The sequence below is a fragment of the Polypterus senegalus genome, chromosome 10 (genome assembly GCF_016835505.1).
Source record: "Polypterus senegalus isolate Bchr_013 chromosome 10, ASM1683550v1, whole genome shotgun sequence".
In the NCBI taxonomy this organism is placed as follows: Eukaryota; Metazoa; Chordata; class Cladistia; order Polypteriformes; family Polypteridae; genus Polypterus; species Polypterus senegalus.
Window position 1 is genome coordinate 28,875,783 of NC_053163.1, and position 24,240 is coordinate 28,900,022.

Consider the following 24,240-nt stretch of genomic DNA (forward strand, 5'->3'; position numbering starts at 1 on the left):
CTCCATCCCAACTTGTGCTTTTCAGTCACCTTTTAATGGAGTTGCTTGGAGTGTTCTTTTGTCTTCATCATGTAAGTTAGGCCATTATAGTGAGTCACTACAAGTTGGACTTACCAGATAAGATGCACTTAGACTACGGGTGATCTTCATTGAACTAATCTGGTGACTTCTAAAACCAAATGGCTGCACCAGTGATGATTTAGATGTGTCATATTAAAGGAGGTGAATACTTATGTGATCAATTATTGTGTTGTTTTTGAAATTAAGTTAGACCACTTTGCAGAAATTAGTTTTCACTTTGACATTAAAGAATAGTAGCCAACCTGCGGCGTAGCATGTGCCGCATAATTATTTATTGATGGGTGAAGACTTCCTGAAAGACACAGTTGTCCAAATGGGGTAGGTTTGAGGATACAACTGTGAGTGAATGAAAAGATGGAACTCTGGAGAGAGCAACATACAATTGTCCGTGACTGAAAACTGGTTTTGGCAGATACAGGCATATCTTTTTGAAAGTTTGGCCCTGTGCAATATTAATTGTCATTGCAAAGGCCAATCTAACAGGAAATTGTCTGCGTGTAAAAGTAAAAGGCAAATTTGAATCTAATGGGGTCAGGGAAATCCGGGGAATAAGGACAGTTTGTGAGGTAGCAGCCACTATAGTTTTACACTCCAGTACATCGCGGTGAATGCTGGTAACAGAAAGTCTAGTGCCATTATAGAGACCTCTTGCTGGCAGGAGGTTTCAGAGAAGCATGACGACTGAACCAATTTTAATTTTGAGTTTATGCGGAGGAATGCCAGTGGGAGTAAGACTATTAAGGCATGCGGGCACATGAGCAGGCAGTACGCATGCCTCGAGAGTGAGGGTGGATGCGAAAGGAGGATTAGATTTGGCGGGCGGGGCTCTGTCGTGTGTATCCCATGACGCGGGAGGAGGGTTAGAGTTGGCGGACGGGGATCTGTCGTGCATATCCCATGGTCTTAGAGTTGGTGGGTGGGGCTCTGTGAGTTGGGGGCATGGCTCTGTCATACATATCCCATGGTCGGTCAACTTAGTAAATTATATATATAGATAGACAGCCGGAATTGAAAAGAACAATGAAAAGTCAACGTGGCTCAGAGGTTCATATGGACTGTAGCAGAGAAGAAAGCGACTGAGGCTGCATGTGGACACATGAGCAGGCAGTACCCATGCCTCAAGAGCGAGGGTGGACGTGAACGGAAGATTAGAGTTGGCGGGCAGAGCTCTGTCGTGTGTATCCCATGATGCGGAAGGAGGTTAGAGTTGGCGGGCAGAGCTCTGTCGTGTGTATCCCATGATCTTAGAGTTGGTGGGCGTGGCTCTATCGTGTGTATCCCATGGTCGGGCGACTTAGTGAATTATATATATACAGTAATCCCTCCTCGATCACGGGGGTTGCGTTCCAGACCCCCCCGCGATAGGTGAAAATCCACGAAGTAGAAACCATATGTTTGTATGGTTATTTTTATATATTTTAAGCCCTTATAAACTCTCCCACACTGTTTATAAATATTCCCCGCAGTTATACAGCATAATCCCTTTGTATTCTCTTAGATATTAGGTAAGATTCATTGAAATTATGTATATAAGCACACTGTTTATATACAGTAAAACCTAAATATTATTTTAAAGATATTGAGTATCTCCGATATCACATATGTTTACAGCCATTATGATAGACAGGCCACCAGCAATAAATACGTACAATGAAAGAAAAATAGTATACAGTAAATGTGTGTACAGTGACACTAAACGTACGTACATGTACTAAGTACTGTAAGTAGAAAATTAATTATGGTTACTCACCAACAATGACACGATGACTTGTCCAATAACAATGAGTTTAATTTTACTGCACAACAAAGGAGAGCGTTACAGCTCTTACAAAGGAGCCTCTTCAGGCGATTGTGACTCTTTACACAGCGAAACGTGTTGATGCTGAATGAGCGAGACAAGACTTCCTGGTTAACACTGCATTCAGCACACAGGAACTTAACTGCGTGCTCTGATTGGTTAGCTTCTCAGTCATCCGCCAATAGCGTCCCTTGTATGAAATCAACTGGGCAAACCAACTGAGGAAGCATGTACAGGAAGTAAAAAGACACATTGTCCGCAGAACCCACGAAGCAGCGAAAAATCCGCGTTATATATTTAGTTATGCTTTCATATAAAATCCACGATAGAATGAAGCGGCGAAAGTCGAAGCGCGATATAGCAAGGGATTACTGTAGATTCTTCTGTTAATCAGTATGACATTCAATCCACTGTGATTCAAAATCATACAAGAATAAAATATGAAAACTTCCAAGGGGTGAATATTTTTATATTTAGGCACTGGTTTTGTATATTCAGAATTATACTCAAGTCAATATATTTTACCTGCTTATTACCATGATGATAAAATAGTGGTCCAGGTGAACCTTACCAATCTGTTTCCTCATGATGCCACTGGACTTTAAAAGATTATAGAGATGACTTAATTCTTTTTGCTTTGCATCCCCCCAAACCCCATTTACCTATTGTCAACTAAAAGGGAAGGAGTGAAAGCTTTAGATTCAACAAAAATTTCAATCTCCAGTTTTCAATGTATCTCAATGTTTTAGGGGCCCCAATACCGAAAACATCGATATACAATACAATACAATTTATTTTTGTATAGCCCAAAATCACACAAGAAGTGCCACAATGGGCTTTAACAGGCCCTGCCTCTTGACAGCCCCCAGCCTTGACTCTCTAAGAAGACAAGGAAAACCTCTCAAAAAAACACTTGTAGGGAAAAAATAGAAGAAACCTTGGGAAAGGAAGTTCAAAGAGAGACCCGTTTCCAGGTAGGTTGGGCATGCAGTGGGTGTCAAAAGGAAGGGGGGTCAAAACAATACAATACAATACACTCGGTGATATCTCATGATGGGTGTTTGTGTCTATGTGTCACATTTTCTTCAGGACGGTCTAGAGCTAAAACAGCTGGACAGATAAATACCAAACTGAAAACTTAAGCCTTTTATAATATAACGATGTGCTGATTAATTTTTGATCCAAATAGTGCAAGAGAAAAAGGCACTCTAGAGGAACCATTAAATACCGTAATTCTGCATTTAATCATGAATTCTTCTTGTCAATTGCTATCATAATGAACTATTTTATGATCAGAAAAATCAACATCAGAGCGGTAAATAATTACTGAAATGTTATAAGAAACTTTGGTTAACTTGGTTTCTATGGTGCAAAGCCTACTGATGCTCATAACCAAATTATTAAATGAATGGTTTAAGGACTTGGTCAACTGTATTCCACCTCCAGCCTATAAAAATATGGATTAGAACTTGATTGTTCTCCTTGTGTTTTACTCTGTGAAATCCAGTTTCCACCGAGAGATCCGTGTGCTAAAGTGATTAACCAATTTGGCCCAGGATGAATGCACTTGAATGTGCCCTGCATTTGATTCTTCCCTGATGTTTCATGCTACCTGGACCGATCCAGGCTACTCACAACTCCAAACTACCTAGGATGGTTCAGATTGATGAATGGATGGTTATTAGATATTCATTTGCTGCTCACTTCTATGATGAGTTGAGATTGTTTAACTTTGTTATCTAATAAATCTTTCATAGTTAAAGTGTATCTGAAGTAATTCTGTTAGACTTAATCAAAGCACTTGGCCAGAGCAGAGCCAAGAGCAACTTCTAGAAGTTGACTTCAGACTTGGAACAGTTAAGCGCAGATAGTTGAGGGGAATATTACACTGCCACCCTGTGGACATTAAAAGAAACAATGCAAGTGAGAACTCAGAGGATCACTTAGTGGAATAATGGCTTGCTATTCTCAATAGGGACTTGCAACAAATGGGGGCAAAACTAATGAGCACACTGACTGAAGTTAGTCATCAGTCGAAAATATCCTATGCCAGGGAAGTGAGGAGGGCTTGGCAAACATGTGACAAGGTGGCTATATTAAACAGAATTGTTCCAGAAGTCTAATCGCATTTGAAATGTGTCAAGATGATAACCAGAATGATGCTGGCATCAGGGTCAGTTCTTAGTCCTCACAGTGATGAAAAGCCACATTGTCTGGGTAAAGGTACAAGCTTAGAAGTTTTGTCTGGTAGATGCATGGCAACAATGTTTACCTAAACAGTGTATTCCAAACACTGGAATTCCATGCAATGATATTATATTTATGCAGTTTCCACTTCTTTAGAAAAAAAAAAAATGTTTCTTGTAAAAACAAATTCCAAGAGGAGAAATATCTGGTTTTGGCTACCCGCACAGCATGCCTCCACAGAGTCCGCCTTACTGATTATCTTTGATTATCTGAATGCCAGGCCATGCATTTTCAGGCTCCTCAAAGCCAAAGGCCGCAGGCTCGAGTGACTCTTGTCAGCTGAATGTTTAAAGTTTTGTTGCCTGAGATTCGTCTTCACTAAAGATGGGAGTAAGAAAAGTTAAGTAGGTCAGCTGTTACTCAACACGAATCCTTACTGACATTAGACTGCCACCTTGTGCCACTTTAAGGAATAGAAGGAGCCCTTTTTTAAAAAATACACAGAAGGCAGCAGGCGCAAAAAATACTTTTAGGTCTTAGTAGGCCCACTTTGCTAATTTTAATTTGATTTATGTACAGCAGTGTATTCTGTTTTATTAGGCTTTTACAATTTATGAAGCAAAGTTAAAAATCAACATCACAGGAATGAATGACTACAGACTATTAATTTTAACTTCTTTAGTAATAAAGAACTTTAAGTGACTTATTTTAACTCACCTCAAGAATGCTGCAAAAGATTTCCTGAATCCATTTCAGTTTGCATTTAGAACAAAACCAACCTGTGGATCATGCAGAGAATTTGGTTGAAGCTTTATTTACCTGAATGAATTTGAATCCCACCAAAGCAGCTGCCATACCACATGCACTTCAGAACAGCTAATCCATCTAAATCTAAGCATGTTTGGGCCTGGCAAGGACTTGAATGGGGGACCATTTAGGAAAAGCTTGGGTTGCTGCTGGAAGCGGTGTTGGTGAGGCCAGCAGGGGTCACTTACCCGGTGGTCTGAATGTGGATCCCAATGCTCCAGTGCACGGATGGGAACATTGTGCTGTGAAATAAAACTGAAGTCCTGCATCTTTGTGCCCATAAAAGATCCCTTGTTCAACCTTTGTAAAGAGTAGGGTGAGCCTTGATGTCATGGCTGAATTGCCCACCATAGCCTGGTTATTCTGCCCCCCTAATCAGTCCCTGTCTCTAATTAACTAACTGTTTCTCACCCCTTCACCAGCTAACTGCTAATGTGTGGTGAGCATACTGGCAGACAATGGGTGCTATCGCATCATCCAGGTGGATGCTGCACATTAGTGGTTGTTGAAGTGGCTCCCCACTGACTGAAGTGCTTTGAGTAGTAAGAAAAGAGCTACAGAATTATTACTATTATTATTATTATTTTGACAAAATTCAGAGCCTTATAATTAATATATTATAAACTAAGAGGATAAGCAGGGTTAGAAATATTTAGCTTTGGGAATATTGGGAAATATACTCTCCGGGTGTGTAATCCCCCCTACCTCCCTGAAGGTGAGGTGTTTGCACTCTTCACCAGCATGTGAGTTTCCCCTGTGTTTACCTCAGGCTCTCACCATCTGCTTTATAATGGACCGTTATCTGTAAACTAGGGCAGGTCTCTGCCTAGGATGTTTATACTTAAAGTGGTACTTCTTAATAGCATTCCTTCAGATGTTTAGTACTAGTCATCTGACCCCTACCTCATGACAGTAGACCCCTTCAGGAGTCTCCTACCCATGGGCCCTGCAGTATGGGCATGTAGCATCTGTCATTGTTGAACCAAGTGGCAAGCAATCCTCTGTGGGGGACCACTCTTTCAGGTTTGTGGGGCAGGCCCTGACATCCTTTTTGCCTCGCAGAGGGGCTGTAGTTGTTTTGGGCCTATGCAGGGACCTCTTACTGTTACTGGTGTATGTCTTTCCACCTAGCTTAAGTGATGGTATAATTTTGAAACATGTTCCTTTCCAAGAATATTACACTTTACATCCACATGCGAGTAACCCCAAAGCTCAGCTGGCTTTTTATTTCTCCATAAGGTGTTCAAGCCAGTTGACCAGGCCTCTCCCAACAAACATGCATGGAGTGGGAAATGTGGTCATGGAAGAACCCACTGGCCCAATGAGGGGGCTGATGAAAGGGGAACCATTACAAGGCTCCCATAATGTTCACAAATCGGTCGGTCACTGGCAGAAAAAGACACAATGATGAAAATGTTGGGCAAGTGTCATAAGGACCCCTGTAGTTCCCTGCTTTTTAATGTTGTAGAATAAATAACACTGCAAATTAGTATTGTCAGTGGGTTTTAAATTTTGATTGAAGAAGTATAAATAAAAATTTGAATAACTACAAGAAAGTATTGTTTTATATTGGCTAATTATCCATCCATTTTCCAACCCGCTGAATCCGAACACAGGGGTCTGCTGGAGCCAATCCCAGCCAACACAGGGCACAAGGCAGGAACCAATCCTGGGCAGGGTGCCAACCTAGCTCCAGCTATCCCACAACTCCACTCCAGATAAGTAAGCATGGAAAATGGATGTATGGAACCATAAGGTATGGATTTTTTGACCAAATTTAGGCTCCCTGGCTGTTGGGTCAATGTCGCCCAATGTGCAAATCCCACTTAAGCCATTGTTGACTGTCCACATAGGACCTGCACTGACCCAACATCTGCTTGTTTACTAGGCTTAAGCTTTGCTAATCTTTATCTGTTCTGTGTTCAAGCAGGCTGACTAAGCTTCTTGGTTTTTTAAGACTATGTTGACAGACCAGGCCCTTTGACCTTTACCTGTTTTCGTATTTACTGTGCTAAAGAAAGCTAACCAGGCCACTTGGCTTTTTAAGATTAGACAAAATTCTTAAGAGATTTCTTGGGAAGGGAGAAAGCACTGTTCTTCCAAACTTGGAGTCATCACCCCTTATCCCAGCAGGTGCTGGAAGAGCCATATCTGGTTTCAGATAGTGGATAGGGTCCTTAGAGTTATTGGCTTATTTGCTGTCTTGGGTTGGGTTAGGCTTTAGGGAAAGGACAAGGTTCTCATAGGCTACATCCACATTGCTGTAAAATAAGCTGTTTGTTTTTGATCCTATGAGTGTCCAAACGATTGACACCAATTTTTTTTTTTTGTGCTGTTTATCAACCGAGGTCCCGTCATGTTTTAAGCCTGTTGGAAAATGTGTTTTTAGTTGATTTATCCAGTTCCTTAACACCTTTTTTCTCTTTTTATTTTGCCTGCTTGGGTTATGTTTGACTATTGTTATGGTTAATGATTCTAAGCCATGTTTAATAAAATGTTGAGTCTTCCTGGTTATCCTGATAATTTATAAGCTTTCTTTACCCACATCTTGATAAACTAGAGGAGTATGTGAAGAAGTCATTTACAGACTTTAGCTCTGTTTTCAATACTATCATCCCAGGGATGCTACATAAGAAAATCACTCATGTAAACTTGCCCAGTTCAAGCTGCCATGGGATTACTCACTTTCACAGATAGGAAAGTCTGTACATGCGTTTTGGCAAACACGTGTCTGACCCGTTAACACTTAGTGCTGGTATGTCAAATGGACAAATCTAGCTGTATAGTATATTACTGGTCAGATCTTAGAAAATTAAAAGTTAATGATCTCCATGCCATTTTTTAGAAGTGGACAGTTCTGGCTAAAGGTTGTAGTCTAACTTGAAGGAACATAACTTAATTTTTTAAAGATTCACAAGGCATATGACTGTTCTTTGATGGATTCTATGGAGGGTGCTGGGAGAGTACAGGGCTCCAGGGCCTCTAATAAGGGATTTTCAGTTCCTGTATAATCACAATGAGAGCTGTGTTGTCACACTCTGAAAAACTCCCCCAGTATTGTTCTTCGTCTCCTATCCTGTTTGTGATTTTCATGTGCAGGATATCAAGGCACAGCAAGGGACGGGATGGGGTCCAATTTGGTGGCTTTAGAATTGCTCCACTGCTCTTTGAAGACAATGTGGTCTAGTTGGCTTCACCAAGTTGTGAATTACAATATGAATTGGCATGGATTGCGACCAAGTCTGAATCGGCAGGGTTGAGGTTAAGCACCTTCGAATCTGAGACCATGGTCCTCAGTAGGAAAAAAGTGGATTGTCTTCTCCGAGTGGGAGGTGAATTACTGCCTCAAGAGGAAGAGTTTAAGTTCCTCGGGGTCTTGTTCATGAGTGAGGGGAAAAGGGATGGTAAGATTGACAGGTGGTTAAGTGTGGCAAGAGCAGTTATGCAGTTATTATACTAATCCATAGGGCTGAAAAGAAGGGGCTAAGTCTGAAAGCAACACTCTTGATTTACCATTCGATCTTGATTTTTGCTACCCTCACCTATGGTCATGAGCTTTGTGTAATGGCTGAAAGAATGAGATTGCAGGTATAAGTGGCCGAAATGAGGTTTCTCTGCTGGATAGCTGGGCTCTCCCTTAGAGATAAGGCGAAAAGTGGAGATACCCAGGACAGGCTCAGACCCTCCGCATCGTGAGAAGCCAAATTAGCTGGATGTTTTAAGGGCATGACCACCTGGAGGAGACCCCGGGGAAGACCCAGGGCTTGCTGGGAGGATTATATCCCTTAATATAAGTTTTCAAGTGTGACTGGAGAAAGGGACATATAGGCCTTGCTTCTAAGACTGTTACCCCCACAACCTGGTTTCAGATAAGCCATGAAAAATTAATGAATGATGGTTCAGGTGCTGTAAACCCCAGAATAATTAGTTTTTGTACAGTAGAAATAGGTTACCTTCAAAAAGAATGATGTATTTTTGGCCATATTTTCATTTCTACTCTGACACAACTTGATTCTGATTGTTCTGCATATTTGACACAAACATTCAAAACTATATTGAACTGTTTAAACTGGATACTCATCATTTTTGTAGATTATATGTACTGAATTCTGATTCAATTTGAATCATTGACAAATTTGACTTTAAGCAACAATGTGGCTTAAGTACATCTCTGAATGGAGGTGGAGTAAATCACAGCATATAATGCCATAGCTCTTCTCTGCTGTCCTGACATATTTTTAGAAAACAAGCTCCATTTCTAAAATTAAAGATCATCCAGAAGAAAAAACAACATGTGGGAATCCACATTTAAACGTTATCTGTGCCACTATGTCACAATGTACACACATTCCACATAAGTCAAACGTCCATGTAATTCACAAGCCATATTTAGACTATATAATATTAACTACAGCGATGCTGGTTTAGATTTTTTAACTAATTCCAATTTGGGCATCGAAACCAATGTGATCTAAGAATTGTTCTTGGTGAACTTTTAATAGAAATCTGTGCTCTTGGCATTGCAATTTATCAGCCCTAGTTGTGTTTTTCCTAATTTTTTTGCATTTATGGTAGCACAAAAGTAACTTTGTTTTTTTTGTTTTTGTTCTTAACTTGCAGGATTTGAGTCAGGATTCTGTACCTTACCCCGTCTTTCACGTTCTGAGAAACACTCTTCAGGTTTTCAGGATTCAGATGTTCGTTCCCATACTCCACCAGCTGACTTATGTCACAGCAGTGAACTTCAGCACTCTGACTCCCTGACATCATTCACTTTAGATTTAGGCCCCTCTTTAATGAGTGAGGTCATGGAACTCATAGAAAGATCAGAGAAGATTCTTGGACAGGATGCAGGTGAAGACCACTTGAGCACCTCCTTCAGGGATACCTCGATTTCAGAAGTGGTCGAATCCCCTTCTTGGAAGAAACCCTGGCAGTCCCCATCACACTTGGAATACTCCATGTCAAAGGGAAAGCATGTGAATGGAGATGAGAGTCTCGTACACAGAGCTCAGGATTCCGAGGAACAACTGCCAGGGGGTACAGTCTCTTATCAGCACTTCATCCAGGAGGAAAAAAGTCTGATTACCAGCACGCCGCGAAGAAAAGACTCTGGAATGGACTCTGGACGATTTAAGAGGGCTGCCAATGTCCTAGAACGCCATTATGGTGGATCTAAATTCCTGCCTGATGACAGACAAGACTATGCAATTACTGGGGGCCACGAGGAGGACTCTGAAGTGGAATATTTGGAAAAGAGTGAAGATCGGGTGGAAGTAGCTTCCCCTAGGAGGGCACCTTTTGCTTATCCAGAGGAGGAAGATGAAATAAAAGTTTAAAGGGTCAGGAAATTCTGCTCCTTAAAGATTGTTCTCAATCGCGCCTTCCAGGGAAGTGAAACATCAGGAATAATCAATCAGATCTGCCTTTCTGGAATCAGGAATAATAATTATAATAATAATAATAATCACTTGTACTCCTCACCTACTCGTAAAAACCACTAAACTCTAATACTGAGTGCATTAAGAACATTTTTTAGAGCAACCTTATCTTGATTTTTACCATCTTTCAGCTTCTATGCTGGTAGTATCAGGAATAAAAAATCATTTTCAGATTGTTACTGCAGTAGGAATAATTAGCCCTCAGTTATCAGTGTTTCTCAACACTTTTCCGATTCTACCCATATTTTAATAATGAATCATTTAAAATGCCTTTACATAATGACTATTAATTTAAAAACATTTAATGTTTCACAAATAATAACCACTCACATTGAAATGAATTGCATCTGGAGAATACAAAGCACAAAAAACTGACTTTTTTTAACTCATTATTAACAAATGTCCTCCTTTCATACCTTTCTAAGCTCCCTGCACGTTCGGAAAAGTACTACAAAATCTCAGATTCCCTCAGCATAAGGACTAATGATCAACGTGACCTCGCAATCTCTTTTGTTGCTTTGGGGACAGGAACCACTTCTCTCTGTATCTCAGCAGACGATCACTGCTCTGAATTAACAATTACAAGTTGCCAATTTTGCATTACATGGGGAACAAAGATAAGCATCTGATTTTTGTACATTTGCTTTTTATGGCTGAACTCTGACACTATGTAAAATGTTCATTTTTATTTTACAAAACACTACGTGTAATTTCAAACTAATGTAATATTTTTATTTTTAATTTTGAAGATGTGTAAGTTGGAAATATAAAGACACATATTCTGTATAAATATAAAAAATAGGTATATAAATAATGTTTATAAGTACTCTGTACATGAGACAGCATTGACCCAGTGAAACGTTATATACCTAACATGTCCTAGAATAGAAAGCATACTTTGTATTGGTAAAATATAAATTAGCAATTAATTAAATTAAAGATGAAGTATCCAGCTATAAAACATCAGTAAGCAAATAAAAATATCACAATATTTATTTAAGAAAGTACACCAAAGACCAAGGTAACAGGTACAGTATATGTGTGTGTCTATATATGTACAGTATACACACATCATTTGTGTGTGTGTATATATATATATATATATGGTATGTGATAACACTGCTTTCTCACTGTAAGAAGACCGGAGTTTATGCCCCAGGTCCTCCCTGCGTCAACATGCAGGTTAGGTAAATTGCCTTTCCTAAATTGGACCATGGGTGTGTATGTGTGCTAACCTTGTGAAGGACTGGCACTCTGTCTGTGGTTTATTCCTGTCTTGTGTCCTATGCCAGTTGGGATAGGTTCCAGCACACTCTGCGACCCTAGTCTGGATTCTGAAGGTTAGTACATGACATTTTATATACAGTATATATATATATATATATATATTTATTTATATATATATACATGCATGATATATACATAGTGATATATTACATACAGAATGATATATATAGTGACAAACAGCCATGAAACAGACAAAGCAATGCAAAACTTTGAGGTACTACCCACATAACCCTGTTTACTTTAAACTCATAAAGATAAAATGACAATAGAAGCAACAAAAATAAATAACACAGCTTCAAAGGAACTGAAATGATAGCAACATAAATCTGCTTGTAAAACACGTAATCAAGCATCAGAGCTCCTCTTTTCTCTCTGGTAATCTCAAGAAGATGCCACTCTCTCAGTGTTCTGCTTTTTACATCCCCAGTGGCATAAGGGGCAAGACTTACTTCTCACCTTTCTGTTTGGCAAGGTTGTCCTCACTGAGTGTGCACCACACTTTAATCCATAAATGTACAATTGGCTCTATGTCTATAAATAAAAAACTAAATCTGAAGCAATTACTACCACTATTGAAAATATATATATATATATATTAACCAGTAGGTGGTACCCCTGAGCCCTAAACCTGAGACACAATCACACCCAAGTCAGTCACAGGTTCCAATATAGTCCATTTTTTTTAATAAATGTTATCTTCACACACAGATTAAGATAACCAAATTATAAAGAGCCTAGTAAACAATCCTCTTCCTTCACACTCCTCTTTTCAAACCTCATCTTTCATCTCCCGACTCTTACCTGGTCAAGATGATGCACTTCCTTTTATCCTTGACTCGATGAGTACTTCCAGGGCTTGGACGTGGTCCGGGTCAGACAGGAATCCAACAAGGTAGAGAGCATAGCCCCCCTGCAGTGCCCCCTGGTGGCACCCACAGAACAAAACAGAGCTGTATTCCAAAACTCCAATTCCCAAAGTACATAGTTAGGCAAATATAACATAACTTAACATGCTTTGACCTGCTTAATCAAATTCAGGGTCATATGTGCACTAGGTGCAAGGCAGGACATACGGTAGACCTGGGTAGAGTGCCTGTGACACACATCCATGGGTCCATTTTGAAAGTGCAGCTGGACCAAAGCATGACAGTGCTGCTCTACTTCATAAAGACGTATCCATACCAATGAAGAAGTCCAAATCAATGTATGTGAGCCTACTTATTTATGTCAAAATGGACTTATCACATGCTGTATTAAATACATAAGGTGATAAATGAAAATCTACTGTGCATCTAAAGCAATAAGCTTAAACCAGTACATTTAATAGTACCAATGTAGAAATCTGAATGGATGTATCAGAACATATAGAGTATGCAGTGCCTCACTTGAATCCTTAACATAGTAAACATTTATACACTATACACTAAAAAACTTGATAATTGATAGAAAAACTGTATTGACCTAAAATGTTTCAACTCCAACAGAAACTGAAGAAGTAATTTTAAATTAACCGTTCTGAGATCCATTTAACAATAAGAATGAATCAGTAATAAAATTGAAAAGGTTATATATAGAATATAATATAATGTCTCAGAACTGACACTAATCGTCAGCAGCTTTTTAATTCAGTTGCATCCACAAGAAATGTGTCTAAAATATTATAAAAGCTACATTTAGTGAACTGTCCACTTATAAATGTTATAAACTCTTACAAATTAGTGTTAAGCCATAGTCTATCCCAACAATAGTGGGCACAAGGCAGGGGTCATGGGGCATCAGCCCATGTACACAGGTCTCTGTAGACACAGCTTCTAAATGGCTTCTGAAAGATCTTAATGATCTGTCATTAACTAAACTTCTTCATTTTTGTTGCATTGTTCTGTTTATATAAATTACAGTATATGTTTTTGACCACAGCTCTACTTGAGCTGTGTATGACTCTGTATGTGTGTGCGTATTTTTAAAGGAGACAGATTAGGATCTTACCTTGCAGCAAGCAGAGGTGGCTCTGTGTTATCAATCAACATTTAGATCTCTCTGGCTTCTGGTTACTCAAGATCATCTGCTTTCCAGTCTTTAGTGTGCCAGCCTGCGTATTATTCAGAAGAATCCAACTCTAACCACTAGTTATAATTTTTTTTTACTTTATTTTTATACCACCTGCAATATATAAAGCAATTTAACACTTGAAATGTACGTATACACAAGTACCAAAGATTCTCTTTTCAAGCATTTGTATACAAACAAAACATGTACATGAAATATTTTGTAAAACTTGTATGTCCTAATAGTTTTCTTGACGCTTTATTATACAGGCTCCTGGTAGCAGTATTACACAGTAGACTGCCTTTGAATAGCAGCTTTCACAAAAAAACTGACAGAGGCAGATCTTTTTCTTAATTTTACTTACTGAAATAAGCTGTTTGCTGTATCATCAAAAATGTATTTTGTGCACTTAATTAAAGTAAAACATGTTTTTAATATTTTTGACTTTTGTAATAGATTTGTCTTCAATGATTTTTTACTTATGAGATTCGTTTATCCACTTGATTGAGTTCAGAGATGGAATTTCAGTCAGCTCTGTTAAATAAGTAAGACATCTCTGATTTTAGACTGCCTTAAGAAAAAATAAATAAATAAATAAATAAATAAAAACTAAACGGGCTACAAAACATTTTTCTTTCAGTAAACTATAGCATATCTTTTATCAAAGAAAGTATTTCTTAAAAAATTGGATCTTTAAAATCACACTAGTTATAATAGATAGATAGATAAAGCGGGAGATTTTAGTATAGTAGGCAGGATAACATAGATAGATAGATAGATAGATAGATAGATAGATAGATTTTAGTATAGTAGGCAGGATTAGATAGATAGTAGTGCCTGGAGGATTCAGTGTGGAGAAACTGTAGAGACAGCGTGTGTATTAACTTGTGGATTTTTCTGTGAGTATTTCGTGGCAGCGTCACAAACTCGCTTCCGTAACACTGCGTTAGCTGCGGAGCTCAGCTCAGAGCGAAATGAGGTGAATAGGAGGGGAGATGATGACGTGACTTCCCCACCTGCCTTAACTGTAAATCCCCCACAAACACAGTCTCTGGGAATTTGCCCTTCAACAGCAATTTTAACTTAGTTACAAAGTGATCAAAACTCTCGTTTATATCCTGCGTCCTCTCATTAAACTTGTATGTGTGATGAACTGATGATGTCCGTCTGTGTGTGTCTGGGTTATTATTATTAAATTATTAAAGCAAACAGGATAAGCTGACCACAATTTGGAACGGCACCGCAACGGGTCTAAAAAATATATATATAAATGAGAGATTTCAGTTTTTGATTTTTAATACATTTGTAAACCATCTGAAAAAATATTTTCACTTTGTTACTATGGGTTAGGGCGGCACGGTGGCGCAGTGGTAGCGCTGCTGCCTCGCAGTTAGGAGACCCGGGTTCGCTTCCCGGGTCCTCCCTGCGTGGAGTTTGCATGTTCTCCCGTGTCTGCGTGGGTTTCCTCCGGGCGCTCCGGTTTCCTCCCACAATCCAAAGACATGCAGGTTAGGTGGATTGGCGATTCTAAATTGGCCCTGGTGTGTTTGTGTGTGTCCTGCGGTGGGTTGGCACCCTGCCCAGGATTGGTTCCTGCCTTGTGCCCTGTGTTGGCTGGGATTGGCTCCAGCAGACCCCCGTGACCCTGTATTCGGATTCAGCGGGTTAGAAAATGGATGGATGGATGGATACTATGGGTTATTGAGTACAGATTGATGGGCAAAGATGGTAAATTTATTCAAACTACAACACAATAAAGTGTGCAGAAAGCGAAAAGGTCTGAATTCTTTCTGAATCTATCTATCTATCTATCTATCTGTATATACAGTAGATACTACACAAGGCTGGGCTCACCTGGTGGTTCCGATGTGGTAGGTTGCACGACCAAGTCACTTGTTCACACACTTCTTTCCACGTAGGCAATTTTGGTGCCTCCTTTCCTTTTCCTTTAGCCAGTCTCCATTAAAAGCTGATTTCCATGTAAGACTCTACCACTTCTTTTTAATTTGTTTGTTATAAAATTGCAAACCTATATGGTGTGCTTATGATTACAGAAATTATTAAACAAACCAGAAAAGTGAACAAGACAGACACATGTGACTGTTACAGGTTTGCAGAATGTACATTTCTGGGAGTTTTTCTCAAGCTCTGTCAGTTTGAATGGGAAACACTTTTAATGTTTATTCATCAAGACTTTCCATGATAAAAAGGCAGTAAAGGTCATATTCAGCCTTTTGCTTCCAGGTTATTTATTGTCTTGTTTTGAAGCCACTCCATTAATTCTTTGATGTAGCACAAGTGAAGATATATACACTTAACACTTAATCCTCACAGTCTAACACTAAGTCAGTTAAGCTTCAAGGATAGCAATCTGTCCAGTAAGGAAGCACAAGCAGTTGTGATTCAACTTTACTTGCTTTGGTGCAAATGAAGGTGACAACTGGTGCACTGGAGAGGCAACAGCAAGAGAACATCCAAAAAGGGAATGGTTTTGCAGGTAGTGGCCACATACAGTTACTCTCATCTTATCCTTCTCAACTGATTCTTCTCGCATTTTGCGTTTTGCTAGTGTCCATGTCACAAATGGTAGCATGAAGTGATACCTACAGCCGATTCACGCCACACAGTTAGTCCAACTCCTCTATGTGTCTTTGCAAAAAGGTGGTCTGTGTATCCAGGAGATGGGCAATTAAATGAGGAGAGCTGGACCGGGCCATTAAAGGTCATAAACCCAGTAGCAGAACCAGTATGTGCTCCTTGGTTCCTTAGGAGGAACAGAAGGAACACTGCCAGAGTCCTACAAAAATGACCTCCAGCTGGTTACTGGTGTTCATGTTTCTGAGCAAACTTTTAGAAACAGACTCCATGAGGGTGGCATGATGGCCTTAACTTTTGCAGTGATCACAGCTCATCACTGTGTCGCTTAATTGGCATTCACTAGAAAATACCACAAATGGCAGCTCCACCATTACCGCCCCATTCTCTTCAAAGATGAGAGCAAACTCACATTGAGCACAGGTGACAGATGAGAAAGAGTCTGGGGACACCGTAGTGAACATTATGTAGCTTGCAACATCATCCAGCATGACCGGTTTGACGATGGGTCAGTGATGGTCTGGGGAGGCATATCCTTGGAGGTCCACGTGCTAGGCAACAGTTCCCTGACTGCAGTTACTGTAGGTACCGGGATGAAATCCTCAGTACCATTGTCAGAGCTTCAGCTGGAGCAGAAGTGGGCCGTGGGTTCCATCTGGTGCAGGACAATGCCTGGCCTCATGCAGCCAGAGCATGTATGCAATTCCTGGCTGACAAAGGCATTGATTGACCTGCATGGTTCCCAGTCCTGAAATGAATTGAGAACCTCTAGGATGTTATGCATTGGTGCGTCTGACACCTCCAATATCTCCACAGACGGTCCAGGAGCTCACATCAGGAGCATGCTTAGACCGTGTGCATACAGGAATGTGGGTTTCCATGATGAAATTCACACAAGTTGGATCAGCCTGTGATTTCAATTTTTGACTTTGATTTTCGGTGCGATGTTGAATCCAGCCCTCAGTGGGTTGGTGATTTTGGTTTCCATTGACTTTTGTTATGTCATTTTATTCTTAACTAAATACTCAGTAAAGATTTTCCACTTGAATGTTTTGTTCAATGTGATCCGAGATGTGATTTAAGTGTCCCCTTAATTTTTCTTGAGCAGTTTATTTTCACAGTACACTTCATAATGTTTGTGGCAAAGACAGCTTTCTTCATTGATTTACTCCTGTGATCCACAGTTTAAAATTACAAATCAAACAATTCAGATTTGATTAAATTGCATGTTGCATAATTTCATTTAAGGGTATTTGCATACATTTTGGTCTCACTATGTAGAATTATAACAATTTTTCTACATGGTTCCCCCATTTCAAGGCACAACAAACCAACTTGTGTCATAGATGTTTGTGATCACTCAGGTGGGTTTCATTGCTCCATTAAGAGACCTCGGCTTGCTTCTACACTTTGGAGTCTGTAGCTGCCATTGTTCAACATGAGGACAAGAGCTATGCCAATGAAAGTCAAAGAAGCCATTATGAGGCTGAAAACCAAGAATTAAACCATAAGATTACCTAAATCAACTGTCTGGTCTATCATTAAGAAGAAAGAATTCACTGGCAAGCGCAGTAATTGCAAAAGAAAACAGAAAATGCAAAGCTGACTGACTCATTCTCTCACAAATCAACAAAAATACTATTTCCCGTTTAGTTAAAAAGCCTAAATTTGGCAGGATTGTACATCTCAGCAAGTAGGTGTCTGCTAAGAAAAGTACATTTTGAAATATCAGTATTTAGGGGTAAAACTGATTGAATTGTGTTACATTTTTGAGTGATTTCCATTTAATCACTGAAAAAGAGGTTACATTAATGAAAATCTTTTCTTCTGGACAAGTTTCACCATGACATTTTTTCAGATTGTCATTGGATCATTTGTCTGTTATTTTGTTTATGGTTTGGTGGTCTAATCTACACAATATAGAGAAAAGAACATACCAAGCAATGATTGAGAAGTACGGTCAGGTGATGGAGACAAGAAAACACCCAAGTCTCTGTGTATCTCTTCCAGTTAATCAATAAGAAATGGAAAGAGTATGGCACAGCTGGAAATCCACCTACAGCAAGCCATCCACAAAAATTGAGTGATTGTGCAAGAACATGACAGCTAGTAAAGAAGGCCACCGAGAGTGAAGGAGTTACAGGCTACACTGGCTGAGACTGGAGAGACTGTACAGACAACAACTATTGTCAGGATTCTCCATATTTCTCATAACTTCATTTTAGTTTAATCCTGATGCTCTGTATATTCAATTAATTACCATTACTATTAATGGTGGCTCCAAAATCTGTACTAACCCCTGCTCTCTCTTCTGTTCTTTACCCGGTTTTCTGTGTTGGCAACCTGCGCCACCACCACCTAATCAAAGCACCACGATTTTCCTAAATTGATGGATTAAAGACCAGAAGTCCACATGACCTAATTTTTTTGGTTTTTCTGTCCTCCCTGGCCATCAGACCTTACTTTTATTCTATGTTAATGAGTTTTGTCTTATTTTAGTTATTTATTTTGTCTTTTTTCTCTTTCTTCATGTAAAGCACTTTCAGCTACATTAGTTGTATGAAAACGTGTTATATAAATAAATGTGGTTGTTGCTGTTCTCCAGTTGTAGATGAAAAAGTGACAGAGTGGCACAGAGAAACACACATGACTTTCTTTGCAGAAGTTTCATGGGAGACACTGAAGTCAGCTGTAAGAAGGTTTTATAGTCTGATGAGACCAAAATTGGGCTTTCTGGGCCATTAAATATCATGTTTGATCCCTTTATCAAAAGTACACAATCCCCACCTTGAATCATGGTGGTGGCCACATCATGCTGTGGGGTTTCTTCCCTACAGCTAGCTCTGTAAGGCTTGTGAAGCTAGAGGGAAAAATAAATGTAATATAAGGAAATCCTAAAGAAAATTCTGATGAAGTCTAGAAGAAACCTGCACGTTGGGAGATTTGTTTCTCCAGCAAGACAAGCCCAAGCATCAAGCCAAAGCTATTTAGGAATGGCTTAAAAATAATAACGTTAATGTCCAGGAGTAGCAGAGTCAGAGTCCAGATCTCAATCCAAATGAGTACTGGAGGCTTCACTTGAAAAGGGCTGTTCACTCTTGATCTTCATGCAACCTGATAAAGCTTGAGCAGTTTTGCAATGAAGAATGAGAGAAAATTGCAGTGTCCAGATGTGCAAAGCTGAAGGCTGTCATGGCTGCCAAAAGAGCATCTACTAAATATAGACTTGAAGGAAGTAAACACTTGTACAATTTAATATTTTGCTTTATATTTGTAGTTAATTAAGACCACTTTGCTGAGATCTGTTTTCAATTTGACATTAAAGTGTCTTTTTTTGTCAATCAGTATAGAAAGAAAGATTAAATCCACTGTGATTTTACATCTCTCTATTATAATAAAAAAAAATCTTGGGACGAGACGTGACTTTTTGAAGAGACTTTTTGGAATGAAGTCCTGTGAGACGGAGACTTTTAACATGAGATTCTTTCAAGTCACGTCATACTTACAACCTTTGGAAACAAGTCCCGTGAGACGGTGACTTTTGCCATTAGATTTTTTCATGTCTTGCCCTACTTACAACCTTTTTCAAACAAGACAATGGTCGTCTAACCTCTCAGTCGTGTGAATGCTTTTGTCAGACACACTTCCTGTGCTATCAGCTCTTATAAATTTTATCAGGATAATAATTTTATACGTTCTAGATGACACGTCAACAACTAAGCAAACAAGAAAGAGCAGCGTGTTGAAAAGAGCCCCAAAAGCATTGGAGAGAAAAGAATGCAAAAAAGAACAATAATAATCTATGTGCAAAGTCTGAAAATAAGGAAAGTAATAATCAGCCCAGACCAAGTGGAATTGAAAACCTCGCAGGTCCAATCAGGGACAGAAATAAAAGACAAAGTAGAACTTCATTTTAACAGGAGACATGAAAGGTGATGTAATACATCTTCCACGAATAACATTAGAAACAAAAGGAGATTTTGATATGCCCTTCATAATAAAAAATTTACAGTTTCCCATGAGAATAGCTTTTGCTATGACAATCAACAAATCACAGGGACAAACATTCGAAAAAGTTGGCTTATTTATTAGAGAGAAAGAAACGATATTCACTCACGGGCAGTTATACATTTGTGTTGTCATGATGTAAGTTCAAACACGGAATCAAAATTGAATGTGATCCTGAAGAAAAGTGAATTCCAAATATTGTTTTTACTGAAGTTTTAAAGTAAAAGTGAAAATAATGAATTTGTAACTATACCCATGAAAATCACAATCTCTTTAAATTGTATATTCGGTTAACCAAATCCGAGGGTTGGCAAGCGAAGCGAGCAGGGGGGCAGAGCACCCTACTATGATAATAAAATATGAACATTTCCTATGGGGTGAAACCTTTTTAAACTCACCATAAGAACTTATTTCCTTTCCTTCTGTGCTGACATCTCCTGTGACCAGCCTGGCCTAGTCTTCCCTGTGATTCAGTGCTGTCTGAAACTATTCTGAAAGTATCATTAACAAGGCTTTTCTTGCATGGCTGTGCTCATTAAATAAGATTTCATTACAGTCCCCAGTAGCATTTCTATTTGAAATCATTCCAGCCATTTATGACAGCTTTAGGAAGACTCCATTTAAATCACAAAGAAGGTTTAGTAATTGTTTATAAAGCAAGAAAGTGTAACAAAATGTAATACTTTAATATTTTTTTTAATTATGAGTAAAAAAGTCAAGACATTTCGTTAGACTTTAACATTATGCAGTTTTGTGACAATGTCAAAAAGCCATTATAAATACTGAATGTTATTAACTGAGTTAGACACTTAATAAAATGTAAAAAACACATATAAGATCAACACATTCTATAAGACACTGTACAATACTAGTATTTTGAGGAAATTCTGCATATTTATTAAGTAAATCTTATGGTACTGATGACTGTATAATAAAGACAACCACAACTTGCCTTTTTAGAAGCAATTTGAGTTCAGTGCGATATTTTACCTGATGTTCTAAGTGACTAACTCAGATCCAGATGTTTTGATATGGTGTGGCTTTACAATAAACTCAGAAAACAAGAGAAAAACATTCTCCAGCGTTGAAAAACAGATCTGTATGAACTCAACAAGCCTTTTGTTTCTCAGGACAATCCGAAGTGGGGATCATTAACACATAAACGATTACATCTGTTTGCTGACTGTCTTTTGTGATGGTGGCAAAGGAGGTGGAATATTTGGAGCTTTAATTGGCCCCACAATTGTTTTTTTCTTCCTGGCTGTAGATGTATCTTGAACAGAAGATGATGACCTGGAGATGTTTGATGGAACTGGGCTGTTCATTTGCCCTCGGGGTCTAGAAAGGCTCAGGTTCCGGTTGACAGCCTTACCCGTTGGTAGTGATTCGGGATACTTGGCGTGACTCAGAGCTGGTTTTTGCATTACACCTCTTTTAGCTTTGAAACGAAAAAGAAGAAAGTTTAGGATATTTTATAATACTTTTTAAATAATTTTAAAATATCAATCAAATACAATATGGCATGGATGGGGTGGAATTTGAACCATTCATCAAATCTAATTATAAGAAACCTAAAGAGCCTAAAAAGTACCAGCAGACAGTAATAATATAACATTTCCAAGCCTGTTCAGCCCAACTTAGGGTCTCGGGAGACATGAGCCTATTACAACAATATCTGGTGAAAACTGTGGTCAGGGCATCCCACCCACTAACATCCTGGACCAACTTAACTTTCACCAATTACTCTAACATGCATACCTTTGGGATGCAGGAGAAAAAACTGACCGAGAAATGGGAAGAATGTGCTAAATCTGTTTTGAGTTTTCTTAAATAAAAATGAATATGGATCCTTCCACATATTCCAGATCACTCATTTTTTCTTAATCAATACCATCGTCAAGGATTTTGACTGATATTTGCAAAGGTACATTTTGAGTGTAAATGCAGTCTCATAAACAGTGAAGGCTAATCTTTGTCTATGGAATGAAAGTCCATAGATAATATACAATTAGGCCATTGTGATGGATGGCCGGGGATCGTGTCCTGCTGGGAGACCTGTAGGAGCAGGGGACGAGGAGAAAAGTAATTTATACCCCAGGACATGAGAGGGCAGCCCCCCTGGGTTGCATTGGGGCCATGGGCTTAGGGCTTAGAAGCTCCAACCTGTTGTGATTCATGGCCACCGCCAGGGGGTGCCTGGACAGCTCCGCAAACAAGATCTGCAGCACTTCTGCCACACCCGGAAGTGCTTCCTGAAGACGAGCTGGATTGAAGAGCGGCACTTCCGCCACACCCGGAAGTGCTGCTGGAGGTTAATCGGGAAGCACCTGGAGCACTTCCAGGTGCACAATAAAAGGGGCTGCCTCACTTCATTCAGGGAGCCGGAGACGAGTGGAAGAGGACTGAGCGTGCAAGGGGTGGAGTAGAGGCGGCAATAGAGAGAGAAAGAGAGAAGAAAAGGACTGTAAGCATTATTAGTGGTGGTTTGTGCACTGCGTCTTGTGCAGGTGAAGAATCGTGCAATAAACGTGTGTGTTTTGGAACAGTCTGTGTCTGTCTGTGTCCAGGCTGAATCTTTAACACTATAAAAGTGACAAAAGTTAAGAAGAAGGTGAGATGTGGAACATCTTTAATGGCATTTCTCATTTCATAACCTCTCAAAAAGGTCAAATAGGTATGAAAAATCAAATGGGTATTAAAAAGATTTTAATCTTGCAAAAAAAGCATTGCTGTTCAAATGTATAGTTACCATTAAAGGAATAATTTCTATATAGTAAAACACTAAAGTATGTGCGTCCAGTCCCTCTGAGCAATCTGATTGGTCATTATTGCTTTGGTGACATGACGAAAGAGGAAGAGCAAGTGTGAGACCCAGAAGGAAGGAAAACACCATGGGAGACATGAGGAGAGTCACCTTCAAAGACAGCAAGTATAAATGTGGAGAGAATGCAAGAAAGACTCCTCGAAAATAACGACAGAGTCTAAGAAGCAGGTTTTACGGAAACGCCCTTGAGAGTTAAGAAATGCCGAAGAAACGTTGACAGCCGAGTACCAAGGAAAGTAGCTGAAAGTGCATGTAAGGCAAGAGATAGCAAATATTTGAAACATTATTCTATTACCTGTCTTCGCCAGGTAGCATCAGGCTAGTAGTATATAGTATTAATGTCTTCATATATACAGAATAATAGCTAAAATGATAGCATATTTCAGTGGTGCCTATGAACAAAATTCATCTAGTCAACCATTCTGCAAGGCAATTTCTGAATCTTCTTCATGCAGCACAGGAACACAGGGAGACAAATACTATCTTGGTAACAACTGGTGCAACAGCCAGGACCAGTCTACTGGTGAGCTAAACCATTTACACAGAGTTGAGTTTACAGTGAAACTCAGTGTCTTGCCTAACAAATAAAAAAAAATTGTGTTTGGTTCTTAGCAAAATTCACACAAGAAGAAAGGTGAAAAGGCACGTCTGGAAGCATTTATATGCATTAATTACACCTGCGTATGCCTGCCATTAAACAACTCTGATGGGGAGGGGAATGAATGAATCAATTTCTTGCCACATGTAAACATTATTTTGCTCTGGTAGTACTATTCCCAATTATGATAGCAATCTCGCAATCACAAAATAAAGATGTATCAGAGAAAGACATGAAACTTGAAGCCCCATGGCGCTTGGGCAGTGCTTATCCTCAAACTCTTCTTAAGGAATCAACAAAAAGGAAGAGGTGGCTCCTAACTAATGGAGAGTGGTGTAAAGAGGCCGTCTGTGTAGTAAGATTTTTCCTGTTTGAAAAAATGTGCTCAATGAGGTGTTTTGATGTGTCTTCATATGAAAAACGTGCAGCATGTAACTGAAAAAAAAAATCCCCACACACTACCCTTCTCCATGGTAATGTGAATGAAAGGCATTAAAAGAATTGATTTTACTGGTATACAGCAATATGAATTGTTTCCTACCCCAACAAACTTTTAAAACTACCCCAA

At 39.2% G+C, this 24,240-nt stretch overlaps 2 protein-coding genes across 2 annotated transcripts in view; one reads left to right on the forward strand and one right to left on the reverse strand.

Annotated features, from left to right (window-relative positions):
• Positions 1-14,257, forward strand: part of cdc42ep1a (CDC42 effector protein (Rho GTPase binding) 1a) — an 18,058-nt gene extending 3,801 nt beyond the window's left edge. The window contains exon 3 of the mRNA XM_039765575.1: positions 9,494-14,257. Within this exon, the coding sequence (XP_039621509.1) occupies positions 9,494-10,212 (719 nt within the window). The 3' untranslated portion in view covers positions 10,213-14,257. The remainder of the gene's footprint in view (positions 1-9,493) is intronic.
• A 6,673-nt stretch (positions 14,258-20,930) lies between these two features.
• Positions 20,931-24,240, reverse strand: part of sh3bp1 (SH3-domain binding protein 1) — a 124,472-nt gene continuing 121,162 nt past the window's right edge. Inside the window, exon 18 of the mRNA XM_039765576.1 lies at positions 20,931-21,688. Coding sequence (XP_039621510.1) covers positions 21,417-21,688 — 272 coding nt within the window. The 3' untranslated portion in view covers positions 20,931-21,416. The remainder of the gene's footprint in view (positions 21,689-24,240) is intronic.